General features: G+C 42.4%; 1 protein-coding gene across 2 annotated transcripts; it reads left to right on the forward strand.

Moving 5' to 3' along the window:
• The first annotated feature begins 383 nt into the window (after positions 1-383).
• Positions 384-24713, forward strand: CHRNB2 (cholinergic receptor nicotinic beta 2 subunit). 2 transcript variants are annotated; one of them, XR_004233908.1, is made up of 7 exons: positions 384-1164; positions 5122-5267; positions 5541-5585; positions 7760-7869; positions 9310-10294; positions 20353-20491; positions 20737-20826. XR_004233908.1 is itself a non-coding variant. In XM_031966672.1 (6 exons), the coding sequence occupies exons 1-6, from the start codon at positions 1101-1103 to the stop codon at positions 20905-20907; spliced, it is 1521 nt and encodes a 506-aa protein (XP_031822532.1). In that variant the 5' UTR covers positions 386-1100; the 3' UTR covers positions 20908-24713. The 2 variants fall into 2 exon arrangements, 1 of the variants encoding a protein (XP_031822532.1); XM_031966672.1 differs by lacking the exon at positions 20353-20491 and having other exon boundaries at positions 386-1164; positions 20737-24713.
• The last annotated feature ends 379 nt before the right edge of the window (positions 24714-25092 follow it).

Consider the following 25092-nt stretch of genomic DNA (forward strand, 5'->3'; position numbering starts at 1 on the left):
CTTCTTGTTGGAAGCCAAGATCTGAGAATAGGTGTTGGGATACCAGGACTCCCATTATTATTCTGAAAATCACTTGCTTTTTAATGGTGATCCATAAGCCCTCTGATTATGAAGCACTGTTTCTCCTCCATTAAGTGAAAGTATAAACCACTTTCTTGTCTGGTCCCCTCTAGCCAACGAGTCCCAAACAGTAGGTTTTGGCGAGGGTTTCAAAGCCTACCCTTCCTCCATTTCTCTCTTCCTCCCGTTTTACACCTCTCCCTTTGCTCATTTCCCTAATTTATTCACTACCACTATATATATATATATATATATATATATATATATATATATATATATATATTTAAAAACCATGTCTGACCTACTTGGATTCACTGGCACTGTCTCCTATCCTCCCCTCCTCCTAACCTCCGCCCCCAGGAGACTCCCCACAAGGTTAGGCAGGCAACATCGGAAGTAGGGAGGAGAATTCTGTTTTAAACCCTCACCAAATCCAAACTCCTCCTCCTCCTTTCCCTTTCTCCTCCCGCACCAGAGCAGAGCAGATTCACACTAGGGTCTAAGAAAGATCCACTTTCCTAGATAGGAGTCCCAGGACTAGTAGTGTTGGTGACTCGGTCTCAATGGCACAGAACCCTCTCTTATCTGGAGTGGAGGAAAAGATTTTAGCTCAACCCGTTCTATCCCTCTGGAAACCAAACAGTGGGAAGCTCCTCTGAAAGAGCCTAAGATCCCCCCAGGGAACAGCTAGACAGCGATAAACTAGGTTCCGGCCCCTCCCCCCCCGAACCTTTCTCCCAGCCCCTCCCCCTGGGCCCCCGGATACATAGGAGCCGCAGAAGCATCAGTCACAGCTAACAGTAAACGAGGCAACAGCTGCAGTAGCCAACGAAGAGATTCCTGCTCCATCTCCATCTTCTCCATCTCCATCTTCAGCTCTAGCTCCAGCTCCAGCCCGCCACCCCCACCCCGGTTCCGACACCGCGGACAGCGCCCGGGCTTCAGGACCGCGGACAGAGCACTGCCCACTCTCGCATTCTCCTGCGGGCTGCGGAGCACTGAGCTAGCCTAGGGGGAGCAAGGTAAGCTATGCGGGCGGGATGCCCCGGCTCCCGCTCCCCATGGCGCTGCTCCTCAGCCTTGGCCTCTTCGGGCTGTTTCCAGGTAAGGACATCGAGCCGGCCGGAGACATCCGTGGGGGTGGGAGTGGAGAAAGCAGTATGCTCTGGGGAGGACCGGTATTGGCAATCCGGGGAGACAGGGGAAAGGGGAGGGACCCTAGAGAATGTAGGGGCCTGGATCAGGTGAGGAGAGGGACGTCTCAAGAGCAAAAATGAGGTGAGGCATAATCTCGAAAGTCTTTTCCAAATGTGATTTTCTGTGAATAGGACCGTGGGGGAAGGGAAGGTTGGAAAGAGAATGGGGGGCGGGAAAGATGGAGGGTAGAAGAGCTGGAGAAGTGCTCCTCACAGAAGTGAAGAGAGGAACCTGCGATTTAGGGAGATGGGAAAATCTCGTACCTGATATGATTTGATTAATTATTTCGACCTCACAGGCAGTTCTCAAATTGGGTCATCATACAGAGGAGAGGGAGAAGGGAGGGGATCTCCACCCTCTCAGTGGGAGACAGAACATAGGTGGGAGATGGAAGAGGAGGGACTGTGGGGGCGTGAGAAATGGGTGAAAAACATTGCTGTTTGTCAGTGTGTTGAGTGTAGTGAAACAAATGAGCATGTATTCCTGATTCTGCTAGCAACAGTGAGAGTGAGCAAGTACTTGGGATGGGGATGGGGGGTGGAGGAGCAGGAATGTTGAGGGTTAATGTAATGTATAACTGAGGGTGCATTTAGTAAGAGAAGAAAAATAATCAAGACTATGTAAATGGTAGATATGAGAACATGGAATCTCATGTTCTATGTGTGTCCCCAAGAAGTGTCTGAATCTGGAATGAGAAGAAGGTCCTCCTGAATATGTTAAGCATGTGATCAAATACAGAGAAGTACAGACAGCAGAGACAGAAAGGACCAGAGCACACACACACAAAGGCATAAACAATGTCTTTTGACACAATACACAATAGGTAAACCCAGATAAACCATACTTAATACTGACCAACACAGATGCAGAGGACATCCAGAGACACATGTTCTCTGTAGAAATAGGTGAGATCTAAAGTTATGGTTGACTTCTGCAAAACAAGGGAAATCTGTCACGTGTTCCAAGCTCAAATGCCAACCTTTGGGAAGAATAAAGGAAGATTTACACTGGTCCTGGGAGAATAGACCTTGCCATAGGAATTTTTCAGTCTGAGGGGCACTTTTTCCAGTCTCTCAATACAGGGATTCCCTTTTTAGAGCATGAGTCTCAATCTGTTGTCTTCTGTGGATTTTCCTATATGTTAATTTTGTCCTCATTGTATACTTAATAACAGTTCTCAAAAATACAAATAAAAAATTCCAATTAAAATAATAACAACTTACATTTTGATAAAAGAAAAATACAAACGATAAAATAATAGCAACTTATTCAACTTGCATTCTGCTTTTTTTTTTAATTTTTTAAAAGTAAAATCCTTGTCACTGATATAGCATCCTCTGTTTCTTTAACTGTGCATCAACATGATGTATGTCCTTTCATATTTCTTTTTTTGTTTCTTGCATACAAAGCAATTTTCTCATTACAACCTGATGAAGTAGAGTATGTAAATATTATCTCCATTTTGTAAATGAAGAAACTAAGGCAAGAGGTTAAGTGAATTACCCAGGCATACATCCAGCAAATGTGAGAATCAGGATATCTACCATTCTTTATTTATTCATTTGATTGGAATGGCTGTGTTTTCTTTACCATTGCCAAATGATACTTTCTCTGCAACTTATAGCCTTAAAAAGTTGACTGAGGCACTAGAGGTTAAGGAAATTGCTCAATAAAATAACTGTTTGGACATGTATACATATATTGTATTTAATTTATACTTTAACATATTTAACATGTATTGGTCAACCTGCCATTTAGGGGAGTGGGTGGGGGGAAGGAGGAGAAAAGTTGGAACAAAAGGTTTTGCAGTTGTCAATGCTGAAAAATTACCCATGTATATATCTTGTAAATAAAAAGCTATAATAAAAAAAAAAAATTGCTCACGATTACATGACCAGTAAGTATTAGAGGCAGCATTTGAATCTGGGTCTTCCTGAGGACCTGGTCTATCTTTATCCATTACAGCACATTACCTCTCATTTTTATGACCCATATCAATCAATCAATAGGCATTTATTAAATGCCTGCTATGTGCCAGATACAGGTAATCCAGTATCATATATTGTGTGGCATTGATGTGCCACAAAAAACAACATTTTATGATGTTTAATTTTTTATTATAAACCATAAGATTATCAACAAACAAACATTTACATATAGGAAGATAGAAAAATGAGGATAGTATATAAAACTATGACTCTTGAATATAGCTTGTTTTAAACAAACATATATTAATATTGAATTTTAATTAAATTTAATCAAAATCTATATTAAATTTACTAGTATGACTTTGTTAATCTACATCTCCTCTACACTTCCTCCTGTTTCTTTTTATGTATTTTAATATGTTTCATTAATTTTTTTTCTTCTTTTCTTTTCTTTTTTTGCTAAGACAATTGGAGTTAAGTGACTTGCCCAGAGTCACATAGCAAGGAAGCGTTAAGTGTCTGAGGTCAAATTTGGACTCGAGTCCTCCTGACTTCAGGGCTGTGTGCTCTATCCACTGCATCAACTAAGTGCCCCATCTTCTCTTATTTTTTTTTTTTTTGCTAAGACAATTGGAGTTAAGTGACTTGCCCAGAGTCACATAGCAAGGAAGCATTAAGTGTCTGAGGTCAAATTTGAACTCGAGTCCTCCTGACTTCAGGGCTGTGTGCTCTATCCACTGCATCAACTAAGTGCCCCATCTTCTCTTATTTTTTTTTTTGAAATCTCAGAACATATCCCACATATTCTCACCTCTGCCCTTCTTAATTAAAGCCCTTCTTTATAATAAAAGAATAGTCAAGCAAAGATGATTTGTATGATATTGCTCACAGTTGAAAAATGTCTCGCTCTGCGTCTACAATCCATCACTAAGATGTGGGAGACATGCTTCATCATTAGATATATTTTCATTTATTTAGCCCTTCCTTATTCATGAATATATTGATTCCATTTTTTGCTATTTAGAATAAAACAAATATATGTATATGGACATATATATGCATTTAATTAGAGTAGGTCTTTTTTCAACAGAGATCTGAACTTAGATTGTTGAAGTCTTAGAGGCAATGTTGACAGAATAAATAGAAGATGGATCATAAAGTCATGCTTTCAAGTCATGCTTCTGAAACACATTGTCTGGGCAACCCTGGGCAAAGTAACTTGACCTTTTAGTGGCCCAGGTAGCTCTCTAAGACCCTGAATTATAGATAGGTTGCCAGTCTGCATGGGGGAAGGGAGTTTGCTGTATCAGTGAAATCATGAGTCCAAACTATCCCCTACTCCAGATCCCTATGAGAGAGCCCTAGTAGTAAGATCAAAGGACTGAATCAGTTTTGTAAGTATAAATTTCCAGATTACTCTGAAAGAACTGTTAATTCCACCAACAGTGTAATAAAATACCTATTTATACATCTCTACAAACATTGGATTTCATCATTTTAACTATTTTTATTAATTTAGTTAGTATGAAATGGTAATTCAAAGTTGTTTTAATTTGCAGTTTTCTGATTAGGAAAGAAGGGGAACAATTTCAGGTCATTTTTTACAATGTCTTTTCCCTCCTTCAAAAACTAACCATTTACATATTGATCATTTATTCATTATTATATGGTATATTATTAAATTTGCATCCATTTCCTAGATATTAAAAGGTTGTTTTTTTTTTTTTTTAATCACATGCATTTTGTACTTTTCTCAGGAAGAGAGAAGGTCAAAAAGAGAGAAGGGTAGTATGGTGGTCTGAGGGCCTAGATGCCCTGCCTACCTTAGCATTTTGTCTGTTACCTGGGGAGGTTGTCCCAAAATGCCCTGAAGGGATGAATATATTTGATTAGCTCTTCTTACCCCCTTTTGGTGCTATTCCCAACTCTATCCCAGGAGTCCTGGCTACAGACACAGAGGAAAGGTTGGTGGAACATCTCCTGGATCCTGCCCGCTACAACAAGCTCATTCGACCAGCCACCAATGGCTCTGAACTGGTGACTGTACAGCTTACTGTATCGTTAGCCCAACTCATTAGTGTGGTAAGTTAGAAGTAGTCTCAGCTCCCCAGCCCTTCAGTCTCATCTTTGTGATCCTGGATATCTTAGGATAAGAGGGTGGATTCTCACTTAATAAAATCCAATTCAGTGGTGTGGTGTTTACATATATGTCCTTTCTGGGGGGGGGGGGGTTCTCCTAGCCATATGAAGTTAGCAGGCTTTCTTTACTTGGTCCTCAGACATATGTGCATTTACTTTGGACGGGTATGGAAGAGGTGGGAATAGAATATTCATCAAGAGCTGCTTTTGTTTTAGCATGAGCGGGAGCAGATCATGACCACCAATGTCTGGCTGACCCAGGTGAGTGACCTAATCCTCTCCTCTCAACACCCCTCTCTTCTTCAAACTCTGTGTCTCTTTTCCTTCCATTTGATCTTTCCTTCTGTAGTCACTTTTTAAAAATCCTATTTCTTTAATCACTATCAAAATTACCTTCTCCCTTATACCTCCCAAAATACTTTCTAAAATTCTCTAATATGTTTATCATATGATATTATATATTGTCTGAGTCCTTTACTGTGAGCTCCATGGGGGCATGTCTTATCTCAGCTTTGCATTTCTTCTAGTGACTTTACAGTGTTGTGTATCCTTTTAAATGTTTATTGAATGAATGGGCTTCCTCCAAGCCTGTCTCTCGGGCTCCATGATTTTGTCTCATGGCTACTTACCTGTCCTTTGTCTTTTACGCTAGGAAGCTCATAGGAAGATAATAGTCTATGGGAGTAGTATCTGGATTTTGAACAGCTTTATTGAGGTAGACATAGGTAGTCAATAAACATACTAAGCGACTCCTATGGGCCAGATCCTATAGAAAGACAAGAGACAGCTCCTGCTTTCCAGGAGCTTGAAGTCTAGCAGGGGAGAAAACATGCAAACAAGTACATACTAACAAGATATAGACAGAATCAATTGGAAGTAATCAACATCAGGGAGTCACTAGCACTAAGGGGGATTGACAAAGGGTTCTAGTAAGCAGATAGATTTTAGCTGGAATTTGAAAGAAGCCAGGGAAACCAAGAATGGAGATATGAATGAGAGTATGCCAGGCTTGTGAAAATGACTGTATTTGGGAGATGGTGTATCTTATGCAAAGAATAGCAAGGAGATCTAATGTACAATTCAGCAGATTGTAGAGTACACAGTGGAGAGTAAAGTATACAAATGTTGGAGGGACTTTGAATGCCAAACAGATTTTATATCTAGAAAAACCCTATTGCAATCGTCCATCCAAGAGGTGATGAGGGCCTGTACCAGGGTGGTAGCAATGTCAAAAGAAAGAAGAGTATATATATATATATATATATATATATATATATATATGCACACACATACACATATGTTATGAAGGTAAAATTGATAAATCTTGATAAGAGGATGTGGGGTACAATGAGATAATGGGGAGTTAAGGTTTATACCTAGATTGTGAACTTGAATGAATGGGAAGACAATAGCCTCCATGATGATAGTTTCCTGTATATAAGTTCATAAGTGGGGAGGGTTTCAGGGGGGGAAATAATGAATTCAGCTTTGGATATTGAGTTCTATATGTCAAAGGGACATCCAGTTTTAGATGTCTAATAGACACTTGGATATGCAAGACTGGAAGTTAGGGTTAGAGAAGTAGATCTGGGAATCTTCAACAGAAAGGTGATTACTGTATACATAAAAGCTGATGAGATCAGCAAGTGAAATAATAGAGAGGAAAAAGAGAAGGGGGTCCCTTGACAGAGCCTTGGGCACATCTACCTTTAGTGGACATGATCTGGAAGAAGATCCAGCAAAGACTGAGGAGTGGTCAGACAAGTAGGAGGAGTGTCAGGGTAGGATATTATCAAAGAAACCTAGAGAGAAGAGGGCATCAAGGAGAAGAACATGATTAAAAGTGCCATCAGTGACAGAGAGGTCAAGAAGAGTGAGGATTGGGAAAAGGCCATTGGATTTGGCAATTAGGACATCACTGATAGGTTTGGGGAGGGCAGTTTTGGTTAAATGATGGGGTCAGAAACCAGACAGTCAAGAGTTACAAATAAAGTTCAAAGAAAGGAAATGATGGTACCTATTGTAAATGGCTTTCTCAAGGAGTTTAGCCATTAACAGGAAGATGAGGTATGGGTCTATTGCTAGTGTGGATGGATGAGTCAAGGTGAGGGTTTTTAAAGGAAATGTGACCTTACTTGTAGGCAGGGGGGAAGCAACAGGTAGGAAGAGAATGAATAGGAATGAGAGGGTGGGGATGATGGAAGAGGCAATCTGCTGGAGATTGAGATTCCTTGTTCATTTAGAATGTTTTGTCTTGGTAAGTAAAAGAGCCACCTCTTTAGGTAAGATAAAGGAGGAGATAATGGCGACATCTTCTCTTTCCCTTTCTTTTTCCTTTTTCCAAATTCCTTATCAGGCTCTAGTTCCTTTCCTAATTTTCCTGTAGTTGGAATGGCCCCTCTCTCCCTGGTCACTTCTCTGGCATCTCTCCTCAGGAGTGGGAGGATTACCGGCTTACCTGGAAACCAGAAGAATTTGACAATATGAAGAAAGTTCGACTTCCTTCCAAGCACATCTGGCTTCCAGATGTTGTCCTCTACAACAAGTATGTAGTCCTTGAGCAATGGGGAGGGAAGGAGGATGTTCTGGTGGAGGGTCAGTTGAGTTAGAAATAAAACCAGACCAAATTCAAAACTAGTTTAAGATGAAGGGTAAAAGAACATAGATTAATCAGTACATAGACAGTGATTCAGACAAGCAAACATAAATATTGATCAATTGACAAATGAGATCATTTGAATTGCTACTCTGAACCCCATAGCCAATAACCATTCCTTGTGATTCATGTTAAAGCTGAAATGGACCTTACTAATCATATACAGTATAACACCCTCCCTTCCCTTGTTCCTTCTTTTGCATAAGAAAACCACTGGAATTAGTAGTAGGAGCAAAATTAGAATCCAGATCTCCTAAATTCCCAGGCTAGCACTCACATGTTTAGGGTGTGGTAGAAGGAGAGAAATTTTTTAAAAATTGCTTGCCAGTTGACAAGCCTGCTTTACTAGTAGGCAGGATTTCATCAGGAGGCAAGGGTGTGAGACAAAAGACTTTTTTGAGGTCCCTTCTTCTCATCAAGGAATTCCTCCCATGCCCAGGGCCAAGACTCACCGTTTTCAATCTAATAAGATCACCCTTCCTTTTCTTGGAAACACCTCTCCCCTTGGGGTTTAAAGCTAGATCCCACGGCTCCTTTCTGTCTCACCTCAAATTTAATCCACTTTGCTCATCCCCGTCAAGCTCCCTCCATTTTCAAACTAAGTCTTACCTGTACCTTTCCATCACCACCTACCTTTCATCTTCTTTGGCTTTTTTTTTTTATTTTAGTTTTTATTTTTTTTTTTTGCTGACCCAACTGGGGTTAAGTGACTTGCCCAGGGTCCCACAGTTAGGACCGCGTTAAGTGTCTGAGATCACATTTGAACTCAAGTCCCCCTGACTTCAGGGTTGGTGCTTTATCTATTGCGCCACCTAACTGCCCCCCTTTCGGGGGGGGGGGTTAATAGTTCCCACAGGGTATTTTTCCTGCTTTAGATGAGCCCTTTTTGGTTCCTGCTCTTGCAGTTCTATATCCCCCTCTCACATAAGCATGCACTGGTGCTTACATGAGCACATAAACACACTCACTCACACACTCATACACTCTTCATCTTGTTCCCCCTTCCTTCCTTTTAGAGAACCTTCCTAAGTCTGATTACTGGTCTTCATTCCCCCTCCCTTGCATGTCGCTGTTCTTTCCTATTCCCTCTACTGATGTTGAGAACCCCATCTGGCTGAATCATCTGCCCTGTTTCATCTGCATCTTGTTTCTGTCCACATCTGCGCCTGGGAGGATGCGCATGGTGACGGGGTCTCACATTCCTTGTAAAATCAGGAGCTTCCCAAATGCGGGGACTGAATCTCCCCCTCCCCCCCAGGCAGGGTGGGCCCTTGACGAAACGAATGGACTGATGTGCTCTCCTCTCCCCCCTCCCCAACCGGCTCGCAGTGCTGACGGCGTGTACGAAGTCTCCTTCTACTCCAATGCTGTGGTTTCCTACGATGGAAGCATCTTCTGGCTTCCCCCCGCCATCTACAAGAGCGCCTGCAAGATAGAGGTCAAGCATTTCCCCTTTGACCAGCAGAACTGCACCATGAAGTTCCGTTCCTGGACCTACGATCGCACAGAAATTGACTTGGTATTGAAGAGCGAGGTTGCCAACCTGGACGACTTTACCCCCAGCGGCGAATGGGACATCGTGGCCCTGCCGGGCCGGCGGAACGAGAACCCGGATGACTCCACTTACGTGGACATCACCTATGATTTCATCATTCGGCGCAAGCCGCTCTTCTACACCATCAACCTCATCATTCCTTGCATCCTCATCACCTCCCTTGCTATCCTGGTCTTCTACCTGCCTTCCGACTGTGGGGAGAAGATGACCCTCTGCATCTCCGTTCTCTTGGCCCTTACCGTCTTTCTCCTGCTTATCTCCAAGATTGTCCCCCCCACCTCCCTGGACGTGCCGCTGGTCGGCAAGTACCTCATGTTCACCATGGTCCTGGTGACTTTCTCCATCGTCACCAGCGTCTGCGTCCTCAACGTGCACCACCGATCCCCCACCACCCACACCATGGCCCCGTGGGTCAAAGTCGTCTTCCTGGAGAAGCTGCCCGCCGTGCTCTTCATGAAGCAGCCGCGCCAGAACTGCGCCCGGCAGCGCCTGAGGCAAAGGCGGCGGCAGCGGGAGCAGGAAGGCGGAGGGGGCCTCTTCTTCCGAGACGACCCGGGAGCCAATTCCTGCACTTGCTTTGTCAACCAGGCCTCCGTCAAGGAGTTCGGAGGAGTTTTTGGGGCTGAGTCGGCCGACTCGGCCAATGGCTTCCGGGGGCGAGCGGGCCCCAGGGGGCCGTGTGGCTGTGGGCTCAAGGAGGCCGTGGACGGTGTGCGCTTCATTGCTGACCACATGCGGAGTGAGGATGATGACCAAAGCGTGAGTGGGGGGGGGCCTGGAGGAGGGGTCCTCCCTCGGCACGTGGGGGCAGAAGAGGTGTGGACAGGGTGGTGGGCTTGGGGTATCCTAATGATGTAGTATCTGGCCAGTCGGATTTCTTTTAGCATTCCTAAGATACATTATAGGTTATACTGGGCAATTATACATAGACACATATATACATATATAACACACACATATATTTATGTATATATATGTGTGTGTACATACACACATAAAAGAAACAATCTTCAAGAAGGTCAAAATATTAGGATATAAACCACAGAAATGGAAATAATGCTGCAGTTGGAGTGGGAGGAATTTGCCTTGAATCCAGTCCCTGGCACTTTGTCTGGATGATCTCTGACAAGTCATTGATCCTATCTAGGTCTTATCTGTAAAATGAGGGGATTGGTACAAATGGTTTCTGAGGTTCCTTTAAGCTCTAAATCTGTGAACCTATGAATGATGTCACCGCAATATTTATAAATGTACAGAGAAGGATGGAAAAGTGGGCCAGAGATCATACTGGGATTTTAAAGTGGAAAGGGACTTTGAAGGCCATCTGGTCCCATGATTTCACTCTACAGATGAGGGGATGTGATTTGATCAAAGTCAAGTAAGTAGTTTTCTTCTTTCTTTTTTCTTCTTCTTCTCCTCCTCCTCTTCCTCCTCCTCCTCCTCCTCCTCATTCTCCTCCTCTTCCTCCTCCTCCTCCTCTTCTTTCTTCTTCTGCTGCTGCTGCTCCTTCTGCTGCTTCTGCTTCTCCTCGTCTTCTAATAATAACTTTATATTTTTCAAAATCCATGTAAAGACGGTTTTCAGCATTCACCCTTGCAAAACCTTGTATTCCAATTTTTTTTCCTTCCCTTCCATCCCCTCCCCTAGACAACAAGTAATTCAATACAGGTTAAACATGTGCAATTCTTCTCAGCATATTTCCACATTTATTTTGCTGCACAAGAAAAATCAGATCAAAAGGGAAAGAAAAAGGAAAAAAAAAAACAAAGCAAGTAAACAACAACAACAAAAAGGTGAAAATACTATGTTGTGATCCACACTCAATCCCCACAGTCCTCTCTCTGGATGCAGATGGTTCTATCACAAGTCTATTGAAATTGGCCTGAATCATCTCATTGTTGAAAAAAGCCACATCCATCAGAATTAATCATCGCATAATCTTGTTGCTGTGTACAATGATCTCCTGGTTCTGCTCAGTTCACTTAGCATCAGTTCATGTGAATAAGAAGTATTCTTCTGAGTCTAATGCCTCACCTACTCGACTACCAGGATGTCCAGTAGGCAAGGTTAGTCTGGATTGGATTCCTTCAGAGGTCAGTCTTTGAGTGCTGAGTGACACAAAATTCTCTTCCTATTCCCCAAGTATCTGTATCCAGAAAGAAGCAACAGTGGAGTGAGATGGCTTAAATTGGACTTAACAGAGAGGGAGGAAGCAGTTTTCTGGAATGCACTGTGGTCATCTTACCACCTCTCTTGGCAAGTGAAATCTGTGTATCTCCCTCTCCCTTCATTTGGGTGGTTTCAAGTGCATAGAGTGATGGGGTTGACTCATCTTCCTTAGTTCACATTTGGTTTCAAGTATTTACTAGCTGTGTGAACCCAAGCAAGTCATTCAGCTCCATTTCTCAGTTTCCTTGTCTGTAAAATGAACTGGAGAAGGAAATGGTAAAACACTCTATTATCTTTGTCAAGAAGAAACTCCATAAGGGGTCACAAACAGTCAGACATGACCGAACAACCCTAAGAGGAAGATGGAGATTTTGTGCTTTCGGTGCTCTACTGAATATAAAATAAGAGAGCTTAGGAAAGAGTGGGTATGTAGAATTATCTTGAAGTGTCTAGGACAGGCCCATTTCTGGCTCTGCTACAAAACTGCATCTCCCCAAACTAATATTCCTTTTCTACTCAACTGGCTATCTGGGATGGCTGCCTTATGAAATATTTATAGCCAGGACCTTGAGGGAGAACGCCAGTTGCTGGTTAGGCAACACATCATTTTTACTGCCCTTACCCTTCATCTCTCACTGAGTTTGCACTCTTCTGGAATTTTCTTCTGCAAAGGCACTTTCAATCCTAGGATCTCAGGGGAGATGGATTTAGTTTTGCTGATGCAATCACTTGGAGAACCTTCACCTCATACTGCTGCATTAAGCCTGCTTTCCCAGACCGACTTCTTAGCTCCATCTTTTAAAGCTTAAAAAAAATTTGTAGCTAGAAGGAAGAGATCATATAGTCTAAGTGTCCCCCCCTCCCCTTTTAAAATAATGAAACTGAGGGCAAGAAAGAGGGAGTGACTGAATTGAGGTTTTATAGGAAGTAAGTACAGCCAGTGCTCTTCCCACTATACCACACTGTCCATAATCTTGATAGGGGACAGCACATCCATATCACAGCCTTCTTTTTCAGATCCATGTTGGTGACTTTCTGATCTCGGTCCATGACTGAGCCAGCTTATGTGGAAATTGGAAATGCCATTGTGATTGAGAATAGAATGAGGAAGGTATAAACTCCAAGAGGCTGTGACTTCTGGGGTCAGTGGGCTCCAGATTTGCAGGCAAGTGACCATTGGGAGAGCAGTTAGATAGATAGAACATTTATTAAGCGCTTACCATATGCCAATAACTTTGCCTGGGGATACAAAGAGTAATAATAATAGCTAACATTTATATTTGTTGTTATTCAGTCATGTCTAACTCTTTCTGACTTTGTGGACCCTAGCATGCCAGTGCTGTCCATGAGGTTTTCTTGGCAAAGATATTGGAGTGGTTTGCCATTTCTTTCTCCATGGATTGAGGCAAACAGAGTTTAAGTGGCTTGTCCAGGGTTACTTAGGGAGAAAGGGAAGCCATATTTGAACTCATCTTCTTGACTCCAGGACCAGCATTATATCGACTGAGCCACCTGGCTGCCTCCAACATTTACAGATACTTTAGCTTTGTAATCATAATCTTTGATCCTCACAACAATCCTGGGAGGGAGAGACTATTATTGACCTCATCGTAGAGAGGAAGAAACAGAAGTGAAGTGATTTATTCAGGGGCAAGAAACTTGCTAAATGATTCCCACAGCTAGTCTGAGGCCAGATTTATTTAACCCTGAGCTTAGTGTTCTATCCACTGTGCTACCCAGCTGCCACAGTGCAAATCTAAGATCTGGTGCTTCCTTCAGGTCTTTTTCATAAGACTCAATTAATGATGAAAAGGGCAAAAGCTGTGAGAAGAGAAGTTTGCAGTAGCCAAACCAAAGAAGTGGGAGGTCCCATACGTCCTGGGTGGTGTCAGTAGTGACTGGACCCCTCTTGTAGAAACAGAGTGCTCAGTTCTGGTCTGTGAGGACCTTTCATTCTGCTGAGAGCTGGAAAGGGGCTCAGCAGCACTTTCTCCGCAGCATGCACAGGTCTGGGTTGGGTCATAGGCCTGTCTGCCCCCACACACCTGTCAAGGTAAGCCAAAAGGTCACCAGTTAGAAGGAAGGGACCAGGGGGCAGAACACAGGCAGTAGTGGCGGGGAGGCAGTGAGACAAGACTGGTGAATAGTCAGGGAGGTAGAACTGCCCACAAAGTGAAGTCAGGGCCTTGGGCTGACAGTCACTTGGGTCTGTGGTGAAGGAGCAGAGATTTTAGTGGACCATGTGAGGCAACAGTGAGACCCGGCTGCCCACAGAGCGCATGTAATTTTAGACAATTTTAACAGAGGCAGAGAGGACAGGAGTGGTACCAAATCATGCCAAGTAATGCTGACTTTTTTTAATTAATTAATTAATTAATTTTTTTTTTATTTAATAGCCTTTTATTTACAGGACATATACATGGGTAACTTTACAGCATCAACAACTGCCAAACCTCTTGTTCCAATTCTTCACCTCTTACCCCCCCCCACCCCTTCCCCCAGATGGCAGGACGACCAGTAGATGCTAAATACATTAAAACATAAATTAGACACACAAGCACACCTGACCAAAACGCTATTTTGCTGTAGAAAAAGAACCAGACTCTGAAATATTGTACAATTAGCTTGTGAAGGAAATCAAAAATGCAGGTGTGCACAAATATAGGGATTGGGAATTCAATGTAATGGCTTCTAGTCATCTCCCAGAGTTCTTTCTCTGGGCATAGCTAGTTCAGTTCATTACTGCTCCATTGGAAATGATTTGGTTGATCTTGTTGCTGAGGATGGCCTGATCCATCAGAACTGGTCATCATATAGTATTATTGTTGAAGTATATAATGATCTCCTGGTCCTGCTCATTTCACTCAGCATCAGTTCATGTAAGTCTCTCCAGGCCTTTCTGAAATTATCCTGTTGGTTAATGCTGACTTTTTAAAAGAGGATTTGATATGGTAGAAAGAACACTATTCTTTTATTCAGGAAGATCTGAGTTCAAATGCTACCGAGACACTTATTGACTGTATGATTCTGGCTGGACAAGTCAATGAACCTTATCTGTAAAATGTGGATACTAATGGCATCAGTCTCAGGGATAATATTTATTAAGCACCTTGCAGACCTTAAAGTTCTGTTTAAATGTTAGTGATTGTTCTTCTAGTTGTGGTTGCTTTATGCAAAAGCGGGAATTTGCACCTAAATGAAAGAAAGCCTGGCTCACCAGTTTTCTGCAGGAAGACAAATAAGGGAGTTGTCAGTCAGTCCCATCTTGTGTATGAAAATAAGAAATATCACTTAGTCCCTTTGTAGCACTGGGCTTATCATATATATTTGTGAAGAGACCATTGTTAAGATAATTGCCGCTTCTGCTCAGACAGTAATAGTACTGAAAGAGGAGGCAGAGATGTTTTTAGAAAGAGGCAGTGGGGTGTTGGGGATAAGGCTCTGGATTTGGAGTCAGGAAGACTTTGCTGTCTCAGGCTTTTATGAGGTGTGTTTCCCTGGGCAAATCCCATCACCCTCCTCATCGTTATCCTCATCATCCTCATCACAATAATAACAATTGGCAACAATAATAATCAGCAATTATAAGTTAACATTTATTTAGTGCTTACTATGTGCCCAACACGGTGCTAAATGCTTTACGGTTATGTCATTAGATCCTAACAGTAGCTCTGGAAAGTAAGTATTCTTATCATCGCAATTTAGATTTCTGAGATGCCTTATTTATAAAATGAGGAAACTTTGACGTGAAGGCTTCTGAGGTCCCTTTATCTCTAAATAGATCTTTCTATAAATCTATAGATCTATAGATCTATAAGATATAGATCTTATAGATCTAAGATCTCTAAGTACATCTTTGAAGGAGGAAAGGGAAGAGAATATAGCACCTACTATGTGCTAACCTCTATTATATGCTTTATAAATATTATCTCATTTGATCCTAACAACAATCCTGCAGGGTAGGTGCTATTATTATCCTCCATTTTACAGTTGAGGAAACTGAGGCAACATAGGTTAAATAATTTATTTAGGCTCACAGAGCTGGGAAGTGTCTAAGACCAATTTTGAACTCAGGTCTTCTGACTCCAGACCCAACACTTAATCTATTGGGTCATCCAGCTATTCAGTGAGACACTCAGTACTTTCAATACAAAGGTGGGCAATAGAAGAACAGTGAAAAATATGTTGGGAAATTGACTCCAGATCAAGAAACCAAAGGGTCTAAAGGCCTTCAGACGACAAAAAGCCTTATAAACCACATGTGTGTGTGCTTATATACACACATACATATATATATATACACATACATATATGTATATTTCACATGTAATTTGTTCAAGAAGAAAGGCATTAATATACTGGAGAGGCAAGCACTGATTAATAATATATATTTTTTAAATTTGTTATTGAATTGTTTTTCAACTCTTTGTGACTCCTTTTGGGATTTTCTTCCTAAAAATACTGGAGTGGATTGATTGCCATTTCCTTCTCCAGTTACAGATGAGGAAACTGAGGCACACAGGTTACATAGCTAGTGAGTATCTGAGGCCAGATTTAAAGTCAGGTCTTGTGATTCCAGGCCTGCTATTCTATCCATTGCTATCTAACTGCCCGTCAAAAAGAAATTAATGTCTCAAAAAGAAAACAAGGTTGTCAATTTAAGAATCTTTCAAAATTAGCTATTTATGTATAGACAAAAGGACTTCTTAGATCAAAGACTGAAATCAATGACAAATTAGAGGAAATATAAAAAATTAGAAGACATAACTGGCAATTAAAATAGTTCTAATCCAAACTACTTAATCTATTGATGGGAAGGAGATAAAGCAACAATTATTGACATACATTATCACTCTTTCTGAAAGGAGTCTAAATAATATGAAGCTACTGCCAATGAATAGGCCAAAAGAACCTAGAAACTGTCTCAGTTGGCAAATACATGAATTCTGTGTCAACAAGAGAGATAGGGAAAGCAAAGACAATGCCAGTTTAGAATATATGTTCATTTATAAAATTGTTTTTGGCATTTAAAAATTTTATTTTATTTAGCATACAACACTATTTAGATCAACAAAATGGTACTTTAGATAGAGCTCTGGATCTGAGTTCAAATTTGACCTCATACACTTGTTATCTGTGTGACCTTGAGCAAGTCATTTAACTTTGGTTTGCCTCAATTTCCCCATCTGTAAATTGGGGATAATAATAGCACCTACTTCTCAGGATAGTTATTTATTTGTTTGTTTTTATTATAGCTTTTTATATATAAAACATGCATAAGTAATTTTCCAACATTGACCCTTGCAAAACCTTCTGTTCCAACTTTTCCCCTCCTTCCCCCCACTCCCTCCCCTAGATGGCAGTTAGTCCAATATATATTAAATGTGTTAAAGTATAAATGTTAAATACAATATATATATATATATATATATATATATATATATATATATATATACAGTTATCTTGCTGCATCATTTATAAATCTAATGGAAAAGGATTGCAGAAGACCAGGAGCAGCAACTGTTCATAAAACAAGGGGAAATGGTAGAGGGAAGACCAAATTAATAGAAAGTTTGCCACAAGTCCCAAATAAACCAGATTATTTCAAGAATTTTCTCATTTAAGGATGAAATTGGAAAAAAGGACAAGAGACAATAATTGAAAAAAAATCCTCAAGATTTATATAAAAAATCATATTCTTCACCAATGACAATGGAATGATGGCTTTCGGATGCTCACATCTCAGTCCCAATGAACTGTGTGAAGAAGCAGAAATGGCACTAAAGCAAATAGAGGACCAGATGGACCAGATCAAAGAGATACAGAATGGGTTCATCTTGGGGCAAATATAGTTTTGAGGGTAATGAGATATTGATTCTCAAGAGACTGGGAAAAAAACAACTAATGACTGGAAAAAAACCCATAGATCTTATTACTATAAAAAATGGGGGCAGGGAACTATGAGAATAGCACTTATTGCCAATCTTTCATCTCTACAAATGCTTCAGAACAATTTTCTACAATTGTATCATGGGCATCTTTTGTAAAAATATAAGAAGGGAATGTGTAGACTTTCAGAAACAATACTCTTCAGAGGACCACATCTTTGAAATCAGAAATTGGCCAAGAAATACAGAGAATAGGGAGAAGGAAACAGCAAACTGTTTCAATGTTTTAGGTAGGTAGGTGGTACAGTGAAGGAGTGCCAGGCTTGAGATCAGGTAGACACCCTTCTGAGTTCAAATCCAGTCTCAGACACTAGTGTATGACCCTGGGCAAGTCATTTACTCTTGTTTGCCTCAGTTTTCTCATCTGTAAAATGAGCTGGAGAAGGAAATGACAATCTGCTCCAGTTTTTCTGCCAAGAAAACCCCAAAAGGGGTTACAAAGAACTGGACATGACTGAAAAATAATTTAATAACAAAAACAGAAGATAAGGTGATGCCATGCTTATTGTTTATTAAATGATCGACACAAGGAAATGCAGTTCTAAAGACTTATTCTACAGGTGCTTCCCATAAGATCATGCAAAATACTTTCAAAGGTATCAGATGATTATATTTGATCATCTCCTATTATTATTAAAATAACAATAATACTAGCTAGTACATATAGCTTTAAGGTTTGCAAGGCACTTTATAAATAACTTATATCACAACAACTCTGGGAGGTTGATACTATTATTATTCGCATTTTGCAGATGAGGAAACTGAGACCCTTGGCTTGCCAAGGGTCACACAGCTAGATCTGAAGTTGATTGTGTCAGATCTTGTGAACTCCAGGTTCAGGCCTTTCTTTTTATTACTATCAAGTAAGACAGAAATCAGGTAGACATATGCTTGCTAAAGATGTTTTCCATTGTCAAAGATGATGGCCAGGGTAGTCTATATGGATGAGGGACTCCTGATATGTGGATGTTCCACTGGATGTGAATGGCATTGTACTTATTGAATGATCTAAACCAATGCCTAGCGTCTTAAATGAGATCCAAAGCCATCAAGATGCCACTTAGCAATCCTCACAAGAAAAACCAAATGGATTGAAGAATGCCTATTACCCAGACTACAATACACAACCCATGGCTCTGGTCCATCCATCCATATACCTTGGGATAGACACTACTGATTAAAAATGAACAGGCCTCAGGATTGAACAAGGGAAAACAACAGGCTGAATTGAATGAGGAAATTGTACAGTGTTTTCTTGACTCCCAGATTCTTCCTGAAAGAAAAATCATACCTTTTACAAACATTAGTATTCTTTCAATGATACTAATTATAAATCATGGGAATACTACACATCTCAAAAAAGTGCACTGGGAGTTTTTAACCTCTTTTGTTATATAGGCCCCCTTGACTGGTCAATAAAGCCTAAGGATACCATCTTGGAATAATATTTTTGAATGCAAAAAATATATGGAATTACAAAGGAACCCAATTGTATTGAAAGATTGATTTATCAAGACAGATTTTTTTAAGAAATGGATAAGGATCCCTGAAATAAGCTATCTCTGGATATACGGGGTTTCCCACCATTTGAAACCTTTCAGTGGAAGCTGAATGACCACTTGTCAGAACATTGTAGAGATTCCTTTTCAGGTATGAGCAAGACTAGGTGATTAATGAGATTGTCTTTATTTAGAGAAGAGGTGGGGAGAGGCAGGTAGGCTTGGCCCTCCATCCTCACTGTGGTTTAAGCCATCATAGAGCCCAGAGATCAGGCTAGTACCTCTTTTCATCTCCAGTTATTTCAATGGTGCACATTTGGTATACTGTCAATTAAGAGCAAATTATAATAATAAAGAACACCTGAAATTTATATGGGCCTTTCTCATTGTACAAAGTACTCTTATGTACATAGTTTCATTTGATCCTCACAATACCCCTGAGGTAGGCAAAGCAGGGGTTATGTTCCTGATGAGGAAGTAGAGATTTGAAGAAATGAGGTGGTTTGCCCAACATCACACAACTAGTGTGCGGGGTATCCAGGTCTCCTATCTACATCCAAGGCTCAAGGACACAGTAGCTATATTCCTTCAAGAACTGCACCATCATTAAACTAGGCCTAGGTGAGACAATGTGAGCAGCTGGGAAGTAAGATGCTGGGAGCACAAGAGACACTTTTAAAGGTTGTTTGTTTTTTGGCAGCAATGGGGGTTAAATGGCTTGCCCAGGGTCATACAACTAATAGGTATCAAAGGGCACATTTGAACTCTGGTCCTCCTAATTCCGGGACTGATTCATTTTGACACCTAGTTGCCCCCTACTTTTTACAAATGCACATATCAGCAACTCCTAATTTCCTTTTCCCATAGGCAGTAGGTCCTTATTTATTTTTCAAGTCAAAGCACACTCTGGACAAAGAGCCAATAGTTTCCATTTGCCCGGCCACACAAATGCATCATCCTGGCTCTGACCACATTGATGAGAGCTGGGGGAAAAGAGTGGCTGGAAAAACAGATCCAGGGAAGATGGGGCTGAGAAGGGGAAATGATGGTCATCCTGCTTCTGTGCCCTTGTTCCTCTGTAACACCACCAAGGCATTGTGGCAGTGGACCTGAATTTGAATCCTACTTTTACTCACTCCCTGTGTGACTATCAGCAAATCTGCTCGTTTTTCCAGGACTTTTTTTTTTTTTTTTTCCTTAGATGTAAATGAAGGAAATTGGATATCTTGGGTTCCTCTCCAGCTTTAAATCTGGAATAATAGCTAAGGCCTGAAGGTTTTCAAAATGTTTTATGCAGGTGATTTACACAGGATTTCATTTGATGCTCACAAGAACCTTGAGTAAGTGTTGTTATTCTTACTTTACATTTAAGGAAGCAAGCTCACAATGGTTAGATGACCTATTCATGATCACAGAATTAGACAGGATTTGATCTCAAGACCTTCTGACTCACTCATGTTATTATAGGGTACACTAAGAGCACGTGGGGTCAGTGGTGGAGCCTGGGATGAGGGGGGAGAGGCAGGGAGGCGTCCTCACCCACTAGTCATCCCTTTCCCCTCCCCTTTCTCCTCTCTTTATGCAGGTGAGTGAGGACTGGAAGTATGTTGCTATGGTGATTGACCGCCTGTTCCTCTGGATTTTTGTCTTCGTCTGTATCTTCGGCACCATTGGCATGTTCCTGCAGCCGCTTTTCCAGAACTACGCCACCAACACGTTCCTCCACCTGGCTCACTCAGCTTCCAGCTCCAAGTGAGATCACTGCCCGCCAGCCCCCAAACCCAAGCCACCTCAGTTCTTCCTGATGGAGGGCCCATGGTGGTGGTGGAGGGGTGGGAAGAGTGGGACTGAGGAGCTTCCCTCCAGAGATTCTTTTTTGCCACACACTGCTTGCTCCTCTTCCTCCCAGGCTTCATCTCCAAGCTGCTTATGGAACTTGGCTGGTTTGTCTCCCCAACTTTTTGTTTCTCTGAGGCCCTGAAAAGCAGATAGTGGTAGGAAATGCCAGCTGAGAAATAAAGGAGCAGACACGGCAGGAGAGGGATGGACTGAGATCAGAACTCCTGTTGAGAGTTTGAAGCACAAAGAAATGAAAAGACTCGAGTTCAAAAGAGACCTCATTCTCCTGGCCAAAATAAACTGTCTCTTGACCCCGTGAAAAACAGGTGAAGGTGGACCAAAGTGGAGAAAGAAGAAGCATATAGATACAAGCGGGCTTTTCTGGTTTGGGGTCAGGGTAACCCCATAGGTAGCTCAGGAGAGTCAGGAAGGGGGACTGGATTCTGTGCAACCCTCTTTTCAGAGACCCAACTCGACTCCTAACTACTGCTTAGCTTAGCTGCAAGGGATTTCACACTGGTCAGTGGGCCTGAGGGACCTGGGGTGCTCTTAGCTTGATGCACAAACCCCCTGCTGGAGGGCATTTTGACCATTGGTGTCCCCACATTTCCCCCTTTGTAGAGAAAGTTTGGTGGCACCATCCCACTGTTTTCTGAGCCATTTCTGGAACAACAGAAACCTTGGCCCTACCTTCTGGCTTGTCTCATACCCCCAATTCATCACTTTGGTCATCCTCAGGTACCTTCTCTGCCTTGGGATGGCAGGTATATATCAGGGGATGATGACTTGGTGTCAGGATGGGCTGATCTTACAGAGGCAATCTGGGAATATTTCTAGAATTCCGGGGTCCTAGAAGGAGGGCTTAGGGGATAAGGTCACTGACACTGCTTTATCATGAAAAAGTCCAGAAAGTACAAGTATCTGACAGCCAATCTCTGATAAACTTTTTCTGGGAGGTTGAATTGAGTTTTTTGCCCAAAGTGACCAAATTTCGATGTCCTCTTCATCTCGGGTAGCCCTAGGCCTCATCATCTAGTGGAGGACGTGAGAGTGGGGAACCAGGAGAGAGAGAGAGAGAAAGAAAGAGAGAAGGCCCAGCTTTGTGTGTCTCTCTTCTCTCCTGGCGGGACTTGGAAAGAGGCCCGGCAGCTCGGCTTCCTCCTGTGGAAGAGAAGGCTTTGCTGACTCCTGCGGCTGCCCTCTCCATCCCTTGGACTTGGCCTCCCACTTTGCAGTGGGATTGCCGCCTGCTCTGCTCCGATTCTGACTCGGGAGTTTGGCTGCAGGCCACGACGGCCGCTGTGGGCTATTGTCCGAGCTAACAGAATACCTCACCCCTCCGCTTTGACCCATTTGCATGCTTTATCGAGGGTCACTGTGCAGGATCAGTCGCCCCCCCCCCCCCCCTTCTCCTTTAGAATCAATTTTACTTTATTCTTCTTCAGAGGTGGAGAGAAGCTGGGATCAGACCAGGTGGAGAGGAAGAGATAATTACCTCGGCAATCCCCTTGCCACTGGCCCAGGAGAACACCCTTTTCCCGGCACCAGCACACCTCCCACTCCTCCCCCCCCCCAATTTTTTTTTTAAAAAGGGTTCTGTGGGAGTACAAGATCAAGAGCTAATTGCATGTCACCCACAATGACCTTTTCTGCAAATTAGTCTCCCTTTGCAAGCTTCTGTTCAGAGAATGCCGGCAGAGAAAAAAATCCCCAAATTTCCGTCCAAATAGAAATGATCATTGTTAGGAGCGGGCTGGTGGGTCCCCATCAGTAGAGTCGGGGCCGGAACAGAGTCAAACTCCCAGCCAATGGGACGCCAATGGCCCCCTCCTTCCACCCCTGCGCAGGCTGCCGAGCTCTCCACTAGCCGCCCTATCACTTCTCGCCTCAGCCCCTCCGCTGCCCCTCCCCTCCTCCCCTGCCCTTCCCCTCCTCCCCCCGCGCAGGTTTGGGCTGCTGAGTGCGAGAAGCGCGGCCCTCTGGCGGACTCGCGCAGCCACTACACCCGCCTTTCGCCCCGCAGTGGGATGGACCAGAACAAAGCTTCCTAGGGCCGGGAGCTCTGCGGAGCCCGAAGGGACTGTCCCATTTCACAAACGTGGGCGCCGAGGCTGAGAAAGGGGAAGTGAGCCCAGACGAGAGCTCCTCGGGGGCAGTGGTCATTTATGGCTAGCCCCTACTAAATGTAGTGCACGTTGTTTGCGCTTAGCAAGTGGTTGCAATTAATTGGCCAGGATGACGCAGGGCCGTTAAGAATCAGTTACGGGAATTCAAACCCAGGCCGGCATAGAAGGGACAGTGACCCGGGAGATGTGGGGCGGCAGGGCTCGGCTTCCAGCTCAGGCACTTGAGGCAGACTTCTGGCAAGTCACTCATGCCTTTGTCAGCAAAGCGAGATATAGATCGGGGAGTTCCCCCATTTTTTTGTCATAGGCTCCCACTTTTGGTATCGAGGCTTACAAACCCCTTCTCAGAATAAGATTTGAAATGCTACTTCAATTGTTGAAGTTCCCAGTGCAGGGACCCTTTGGGGTCCCCAAATTATCTCAGGATTAAATTCTGTTCTTTCTGTTATGCCAGGTATAGGGATAATTTGGAGGAGTTTAGAGGTTGGGCAGGCTCAAACCTTGGCTCTGGAGGCATAAGAGAGGGAGGGCTGGACCCTAATGGAACAAGCAAGATGCTTATCCAGATACAAGAAGTTACAGTGGTTAAAATACTAGTTTTAGGACTATTAGGTTTCTGTGAGCTGCTGTCTCTTCTACCTCTAGGTCCTCATTTCCCTTCGGAGATAACTTTTCCTCCCCCAAGCAATTTTGCCAGTGTCAAACTATCATCTGGTCCCTGCCATCCTCTGAGGATGGATACCATGGAAAGGGTCAGAATACAGGACCAGAAATGAAAGCTTAGAGAAGCCGAGATGACCAGAACTCAAAAAACAAAAAACAAAACAAACAAACAAACAAAAAACCCTAGCATGCTGAGAATCACTTCCATGATTATGTGGGTTTAGCAAAGGAGGGCTCATTGTCTCTGAAGAATGAAGACCATGAACTGTTGAGTAGAAAGGGGTCAGCTGAACCTTGCAGATAGTGGAAGAGGAATGCTAGAAAAAATAAGGATGGACCAGATAAACTCTGGACCTGCTAGCTTTGTGAGGTATGGTAACATTCTTCACATGGCAATACTGAAAGGTCCCCAAGATTCAAGAAATGGTGCTGACTCCTGCCTTTTTTTTTTTTTTTTTTAAACCTAAAGAAATAATTCTTCTCAATCAGTTTAATAGCTGCCCTTGCCTCACCCCAGCCAAGGAATGAGAAAGAAAGGGGACATTGGCATTATGCAGAACCTTGATCAATCTTTGGACTAAAGGTCCTTTCTAGCTGAGGGCAACGAACCCTTTATAAAACTGTTCACTTTCCCCCAAAACACACACACACACACACACACACACACACACACACACACACACACACCCTCACTTTGAGCTGTAACTCACCTCCCCTTTTGGTGGTCATTCTTAAGTCCCAACCTGTTCCAGTCTGTTTGCCAGTTTAAAATTTAGAAGGTTGTTCTTCTAAAGGAGTATCATCTTGGTTTTGATTGATGTATAATAAAAAACACTATTCAGCAAAAGTCCTGACCAGCTTTTCTTCAAGCTCAGAAAAGGGCTAGAGAATTAGATCAACTGTTAGTAATAAATTTTGAGTTTATGAGGCTCAAGAAGGCTGTTTTGACTCACTTCTACAAGTCTACAAATTCATAGTTTAAGGCAGTTGGGTTCAATCATGGTGATGGTATTTTCAATTTTATCTCATAGCAAAATTAAAAGAAATGCATTGAAACTGCAGCAGAAGATATTAAATTTAACAAATCCCGGGGTGGGGTGGGGGGAAGAAACATGATTCTGGGAAGGACTACAGGAGATTTCAACATAATGCTTTTAAAATTTTCCCATGAATACAGCAATTGATCTTCAGTAGAGATCTTTTATATGTAAATCATCACATGTATGAGATGCCCAGATCAAATAGAAAGGAAGCTTGGATACCTTTTCCAGGTTTCTCCTTTATAATAAGATAGATCTGCTAACCTGTACGTA

The sequence above is a fragment of the Sarcophilus harrisii genome, chromosome 4, assembly GCF_902635505.1.
Source record: "Sarcophilus harrisii chromosome 4, mSarHar1.11, whole genome shotgun sequence".
In the NCBI taxonomy this organism is placed as follows: Eukaryota; Metazoa; Chordata; class Mammalia; order Dasyuromorphia; family Dasyuridae; genus Sarcophilus; species Sarcophilus harrisii.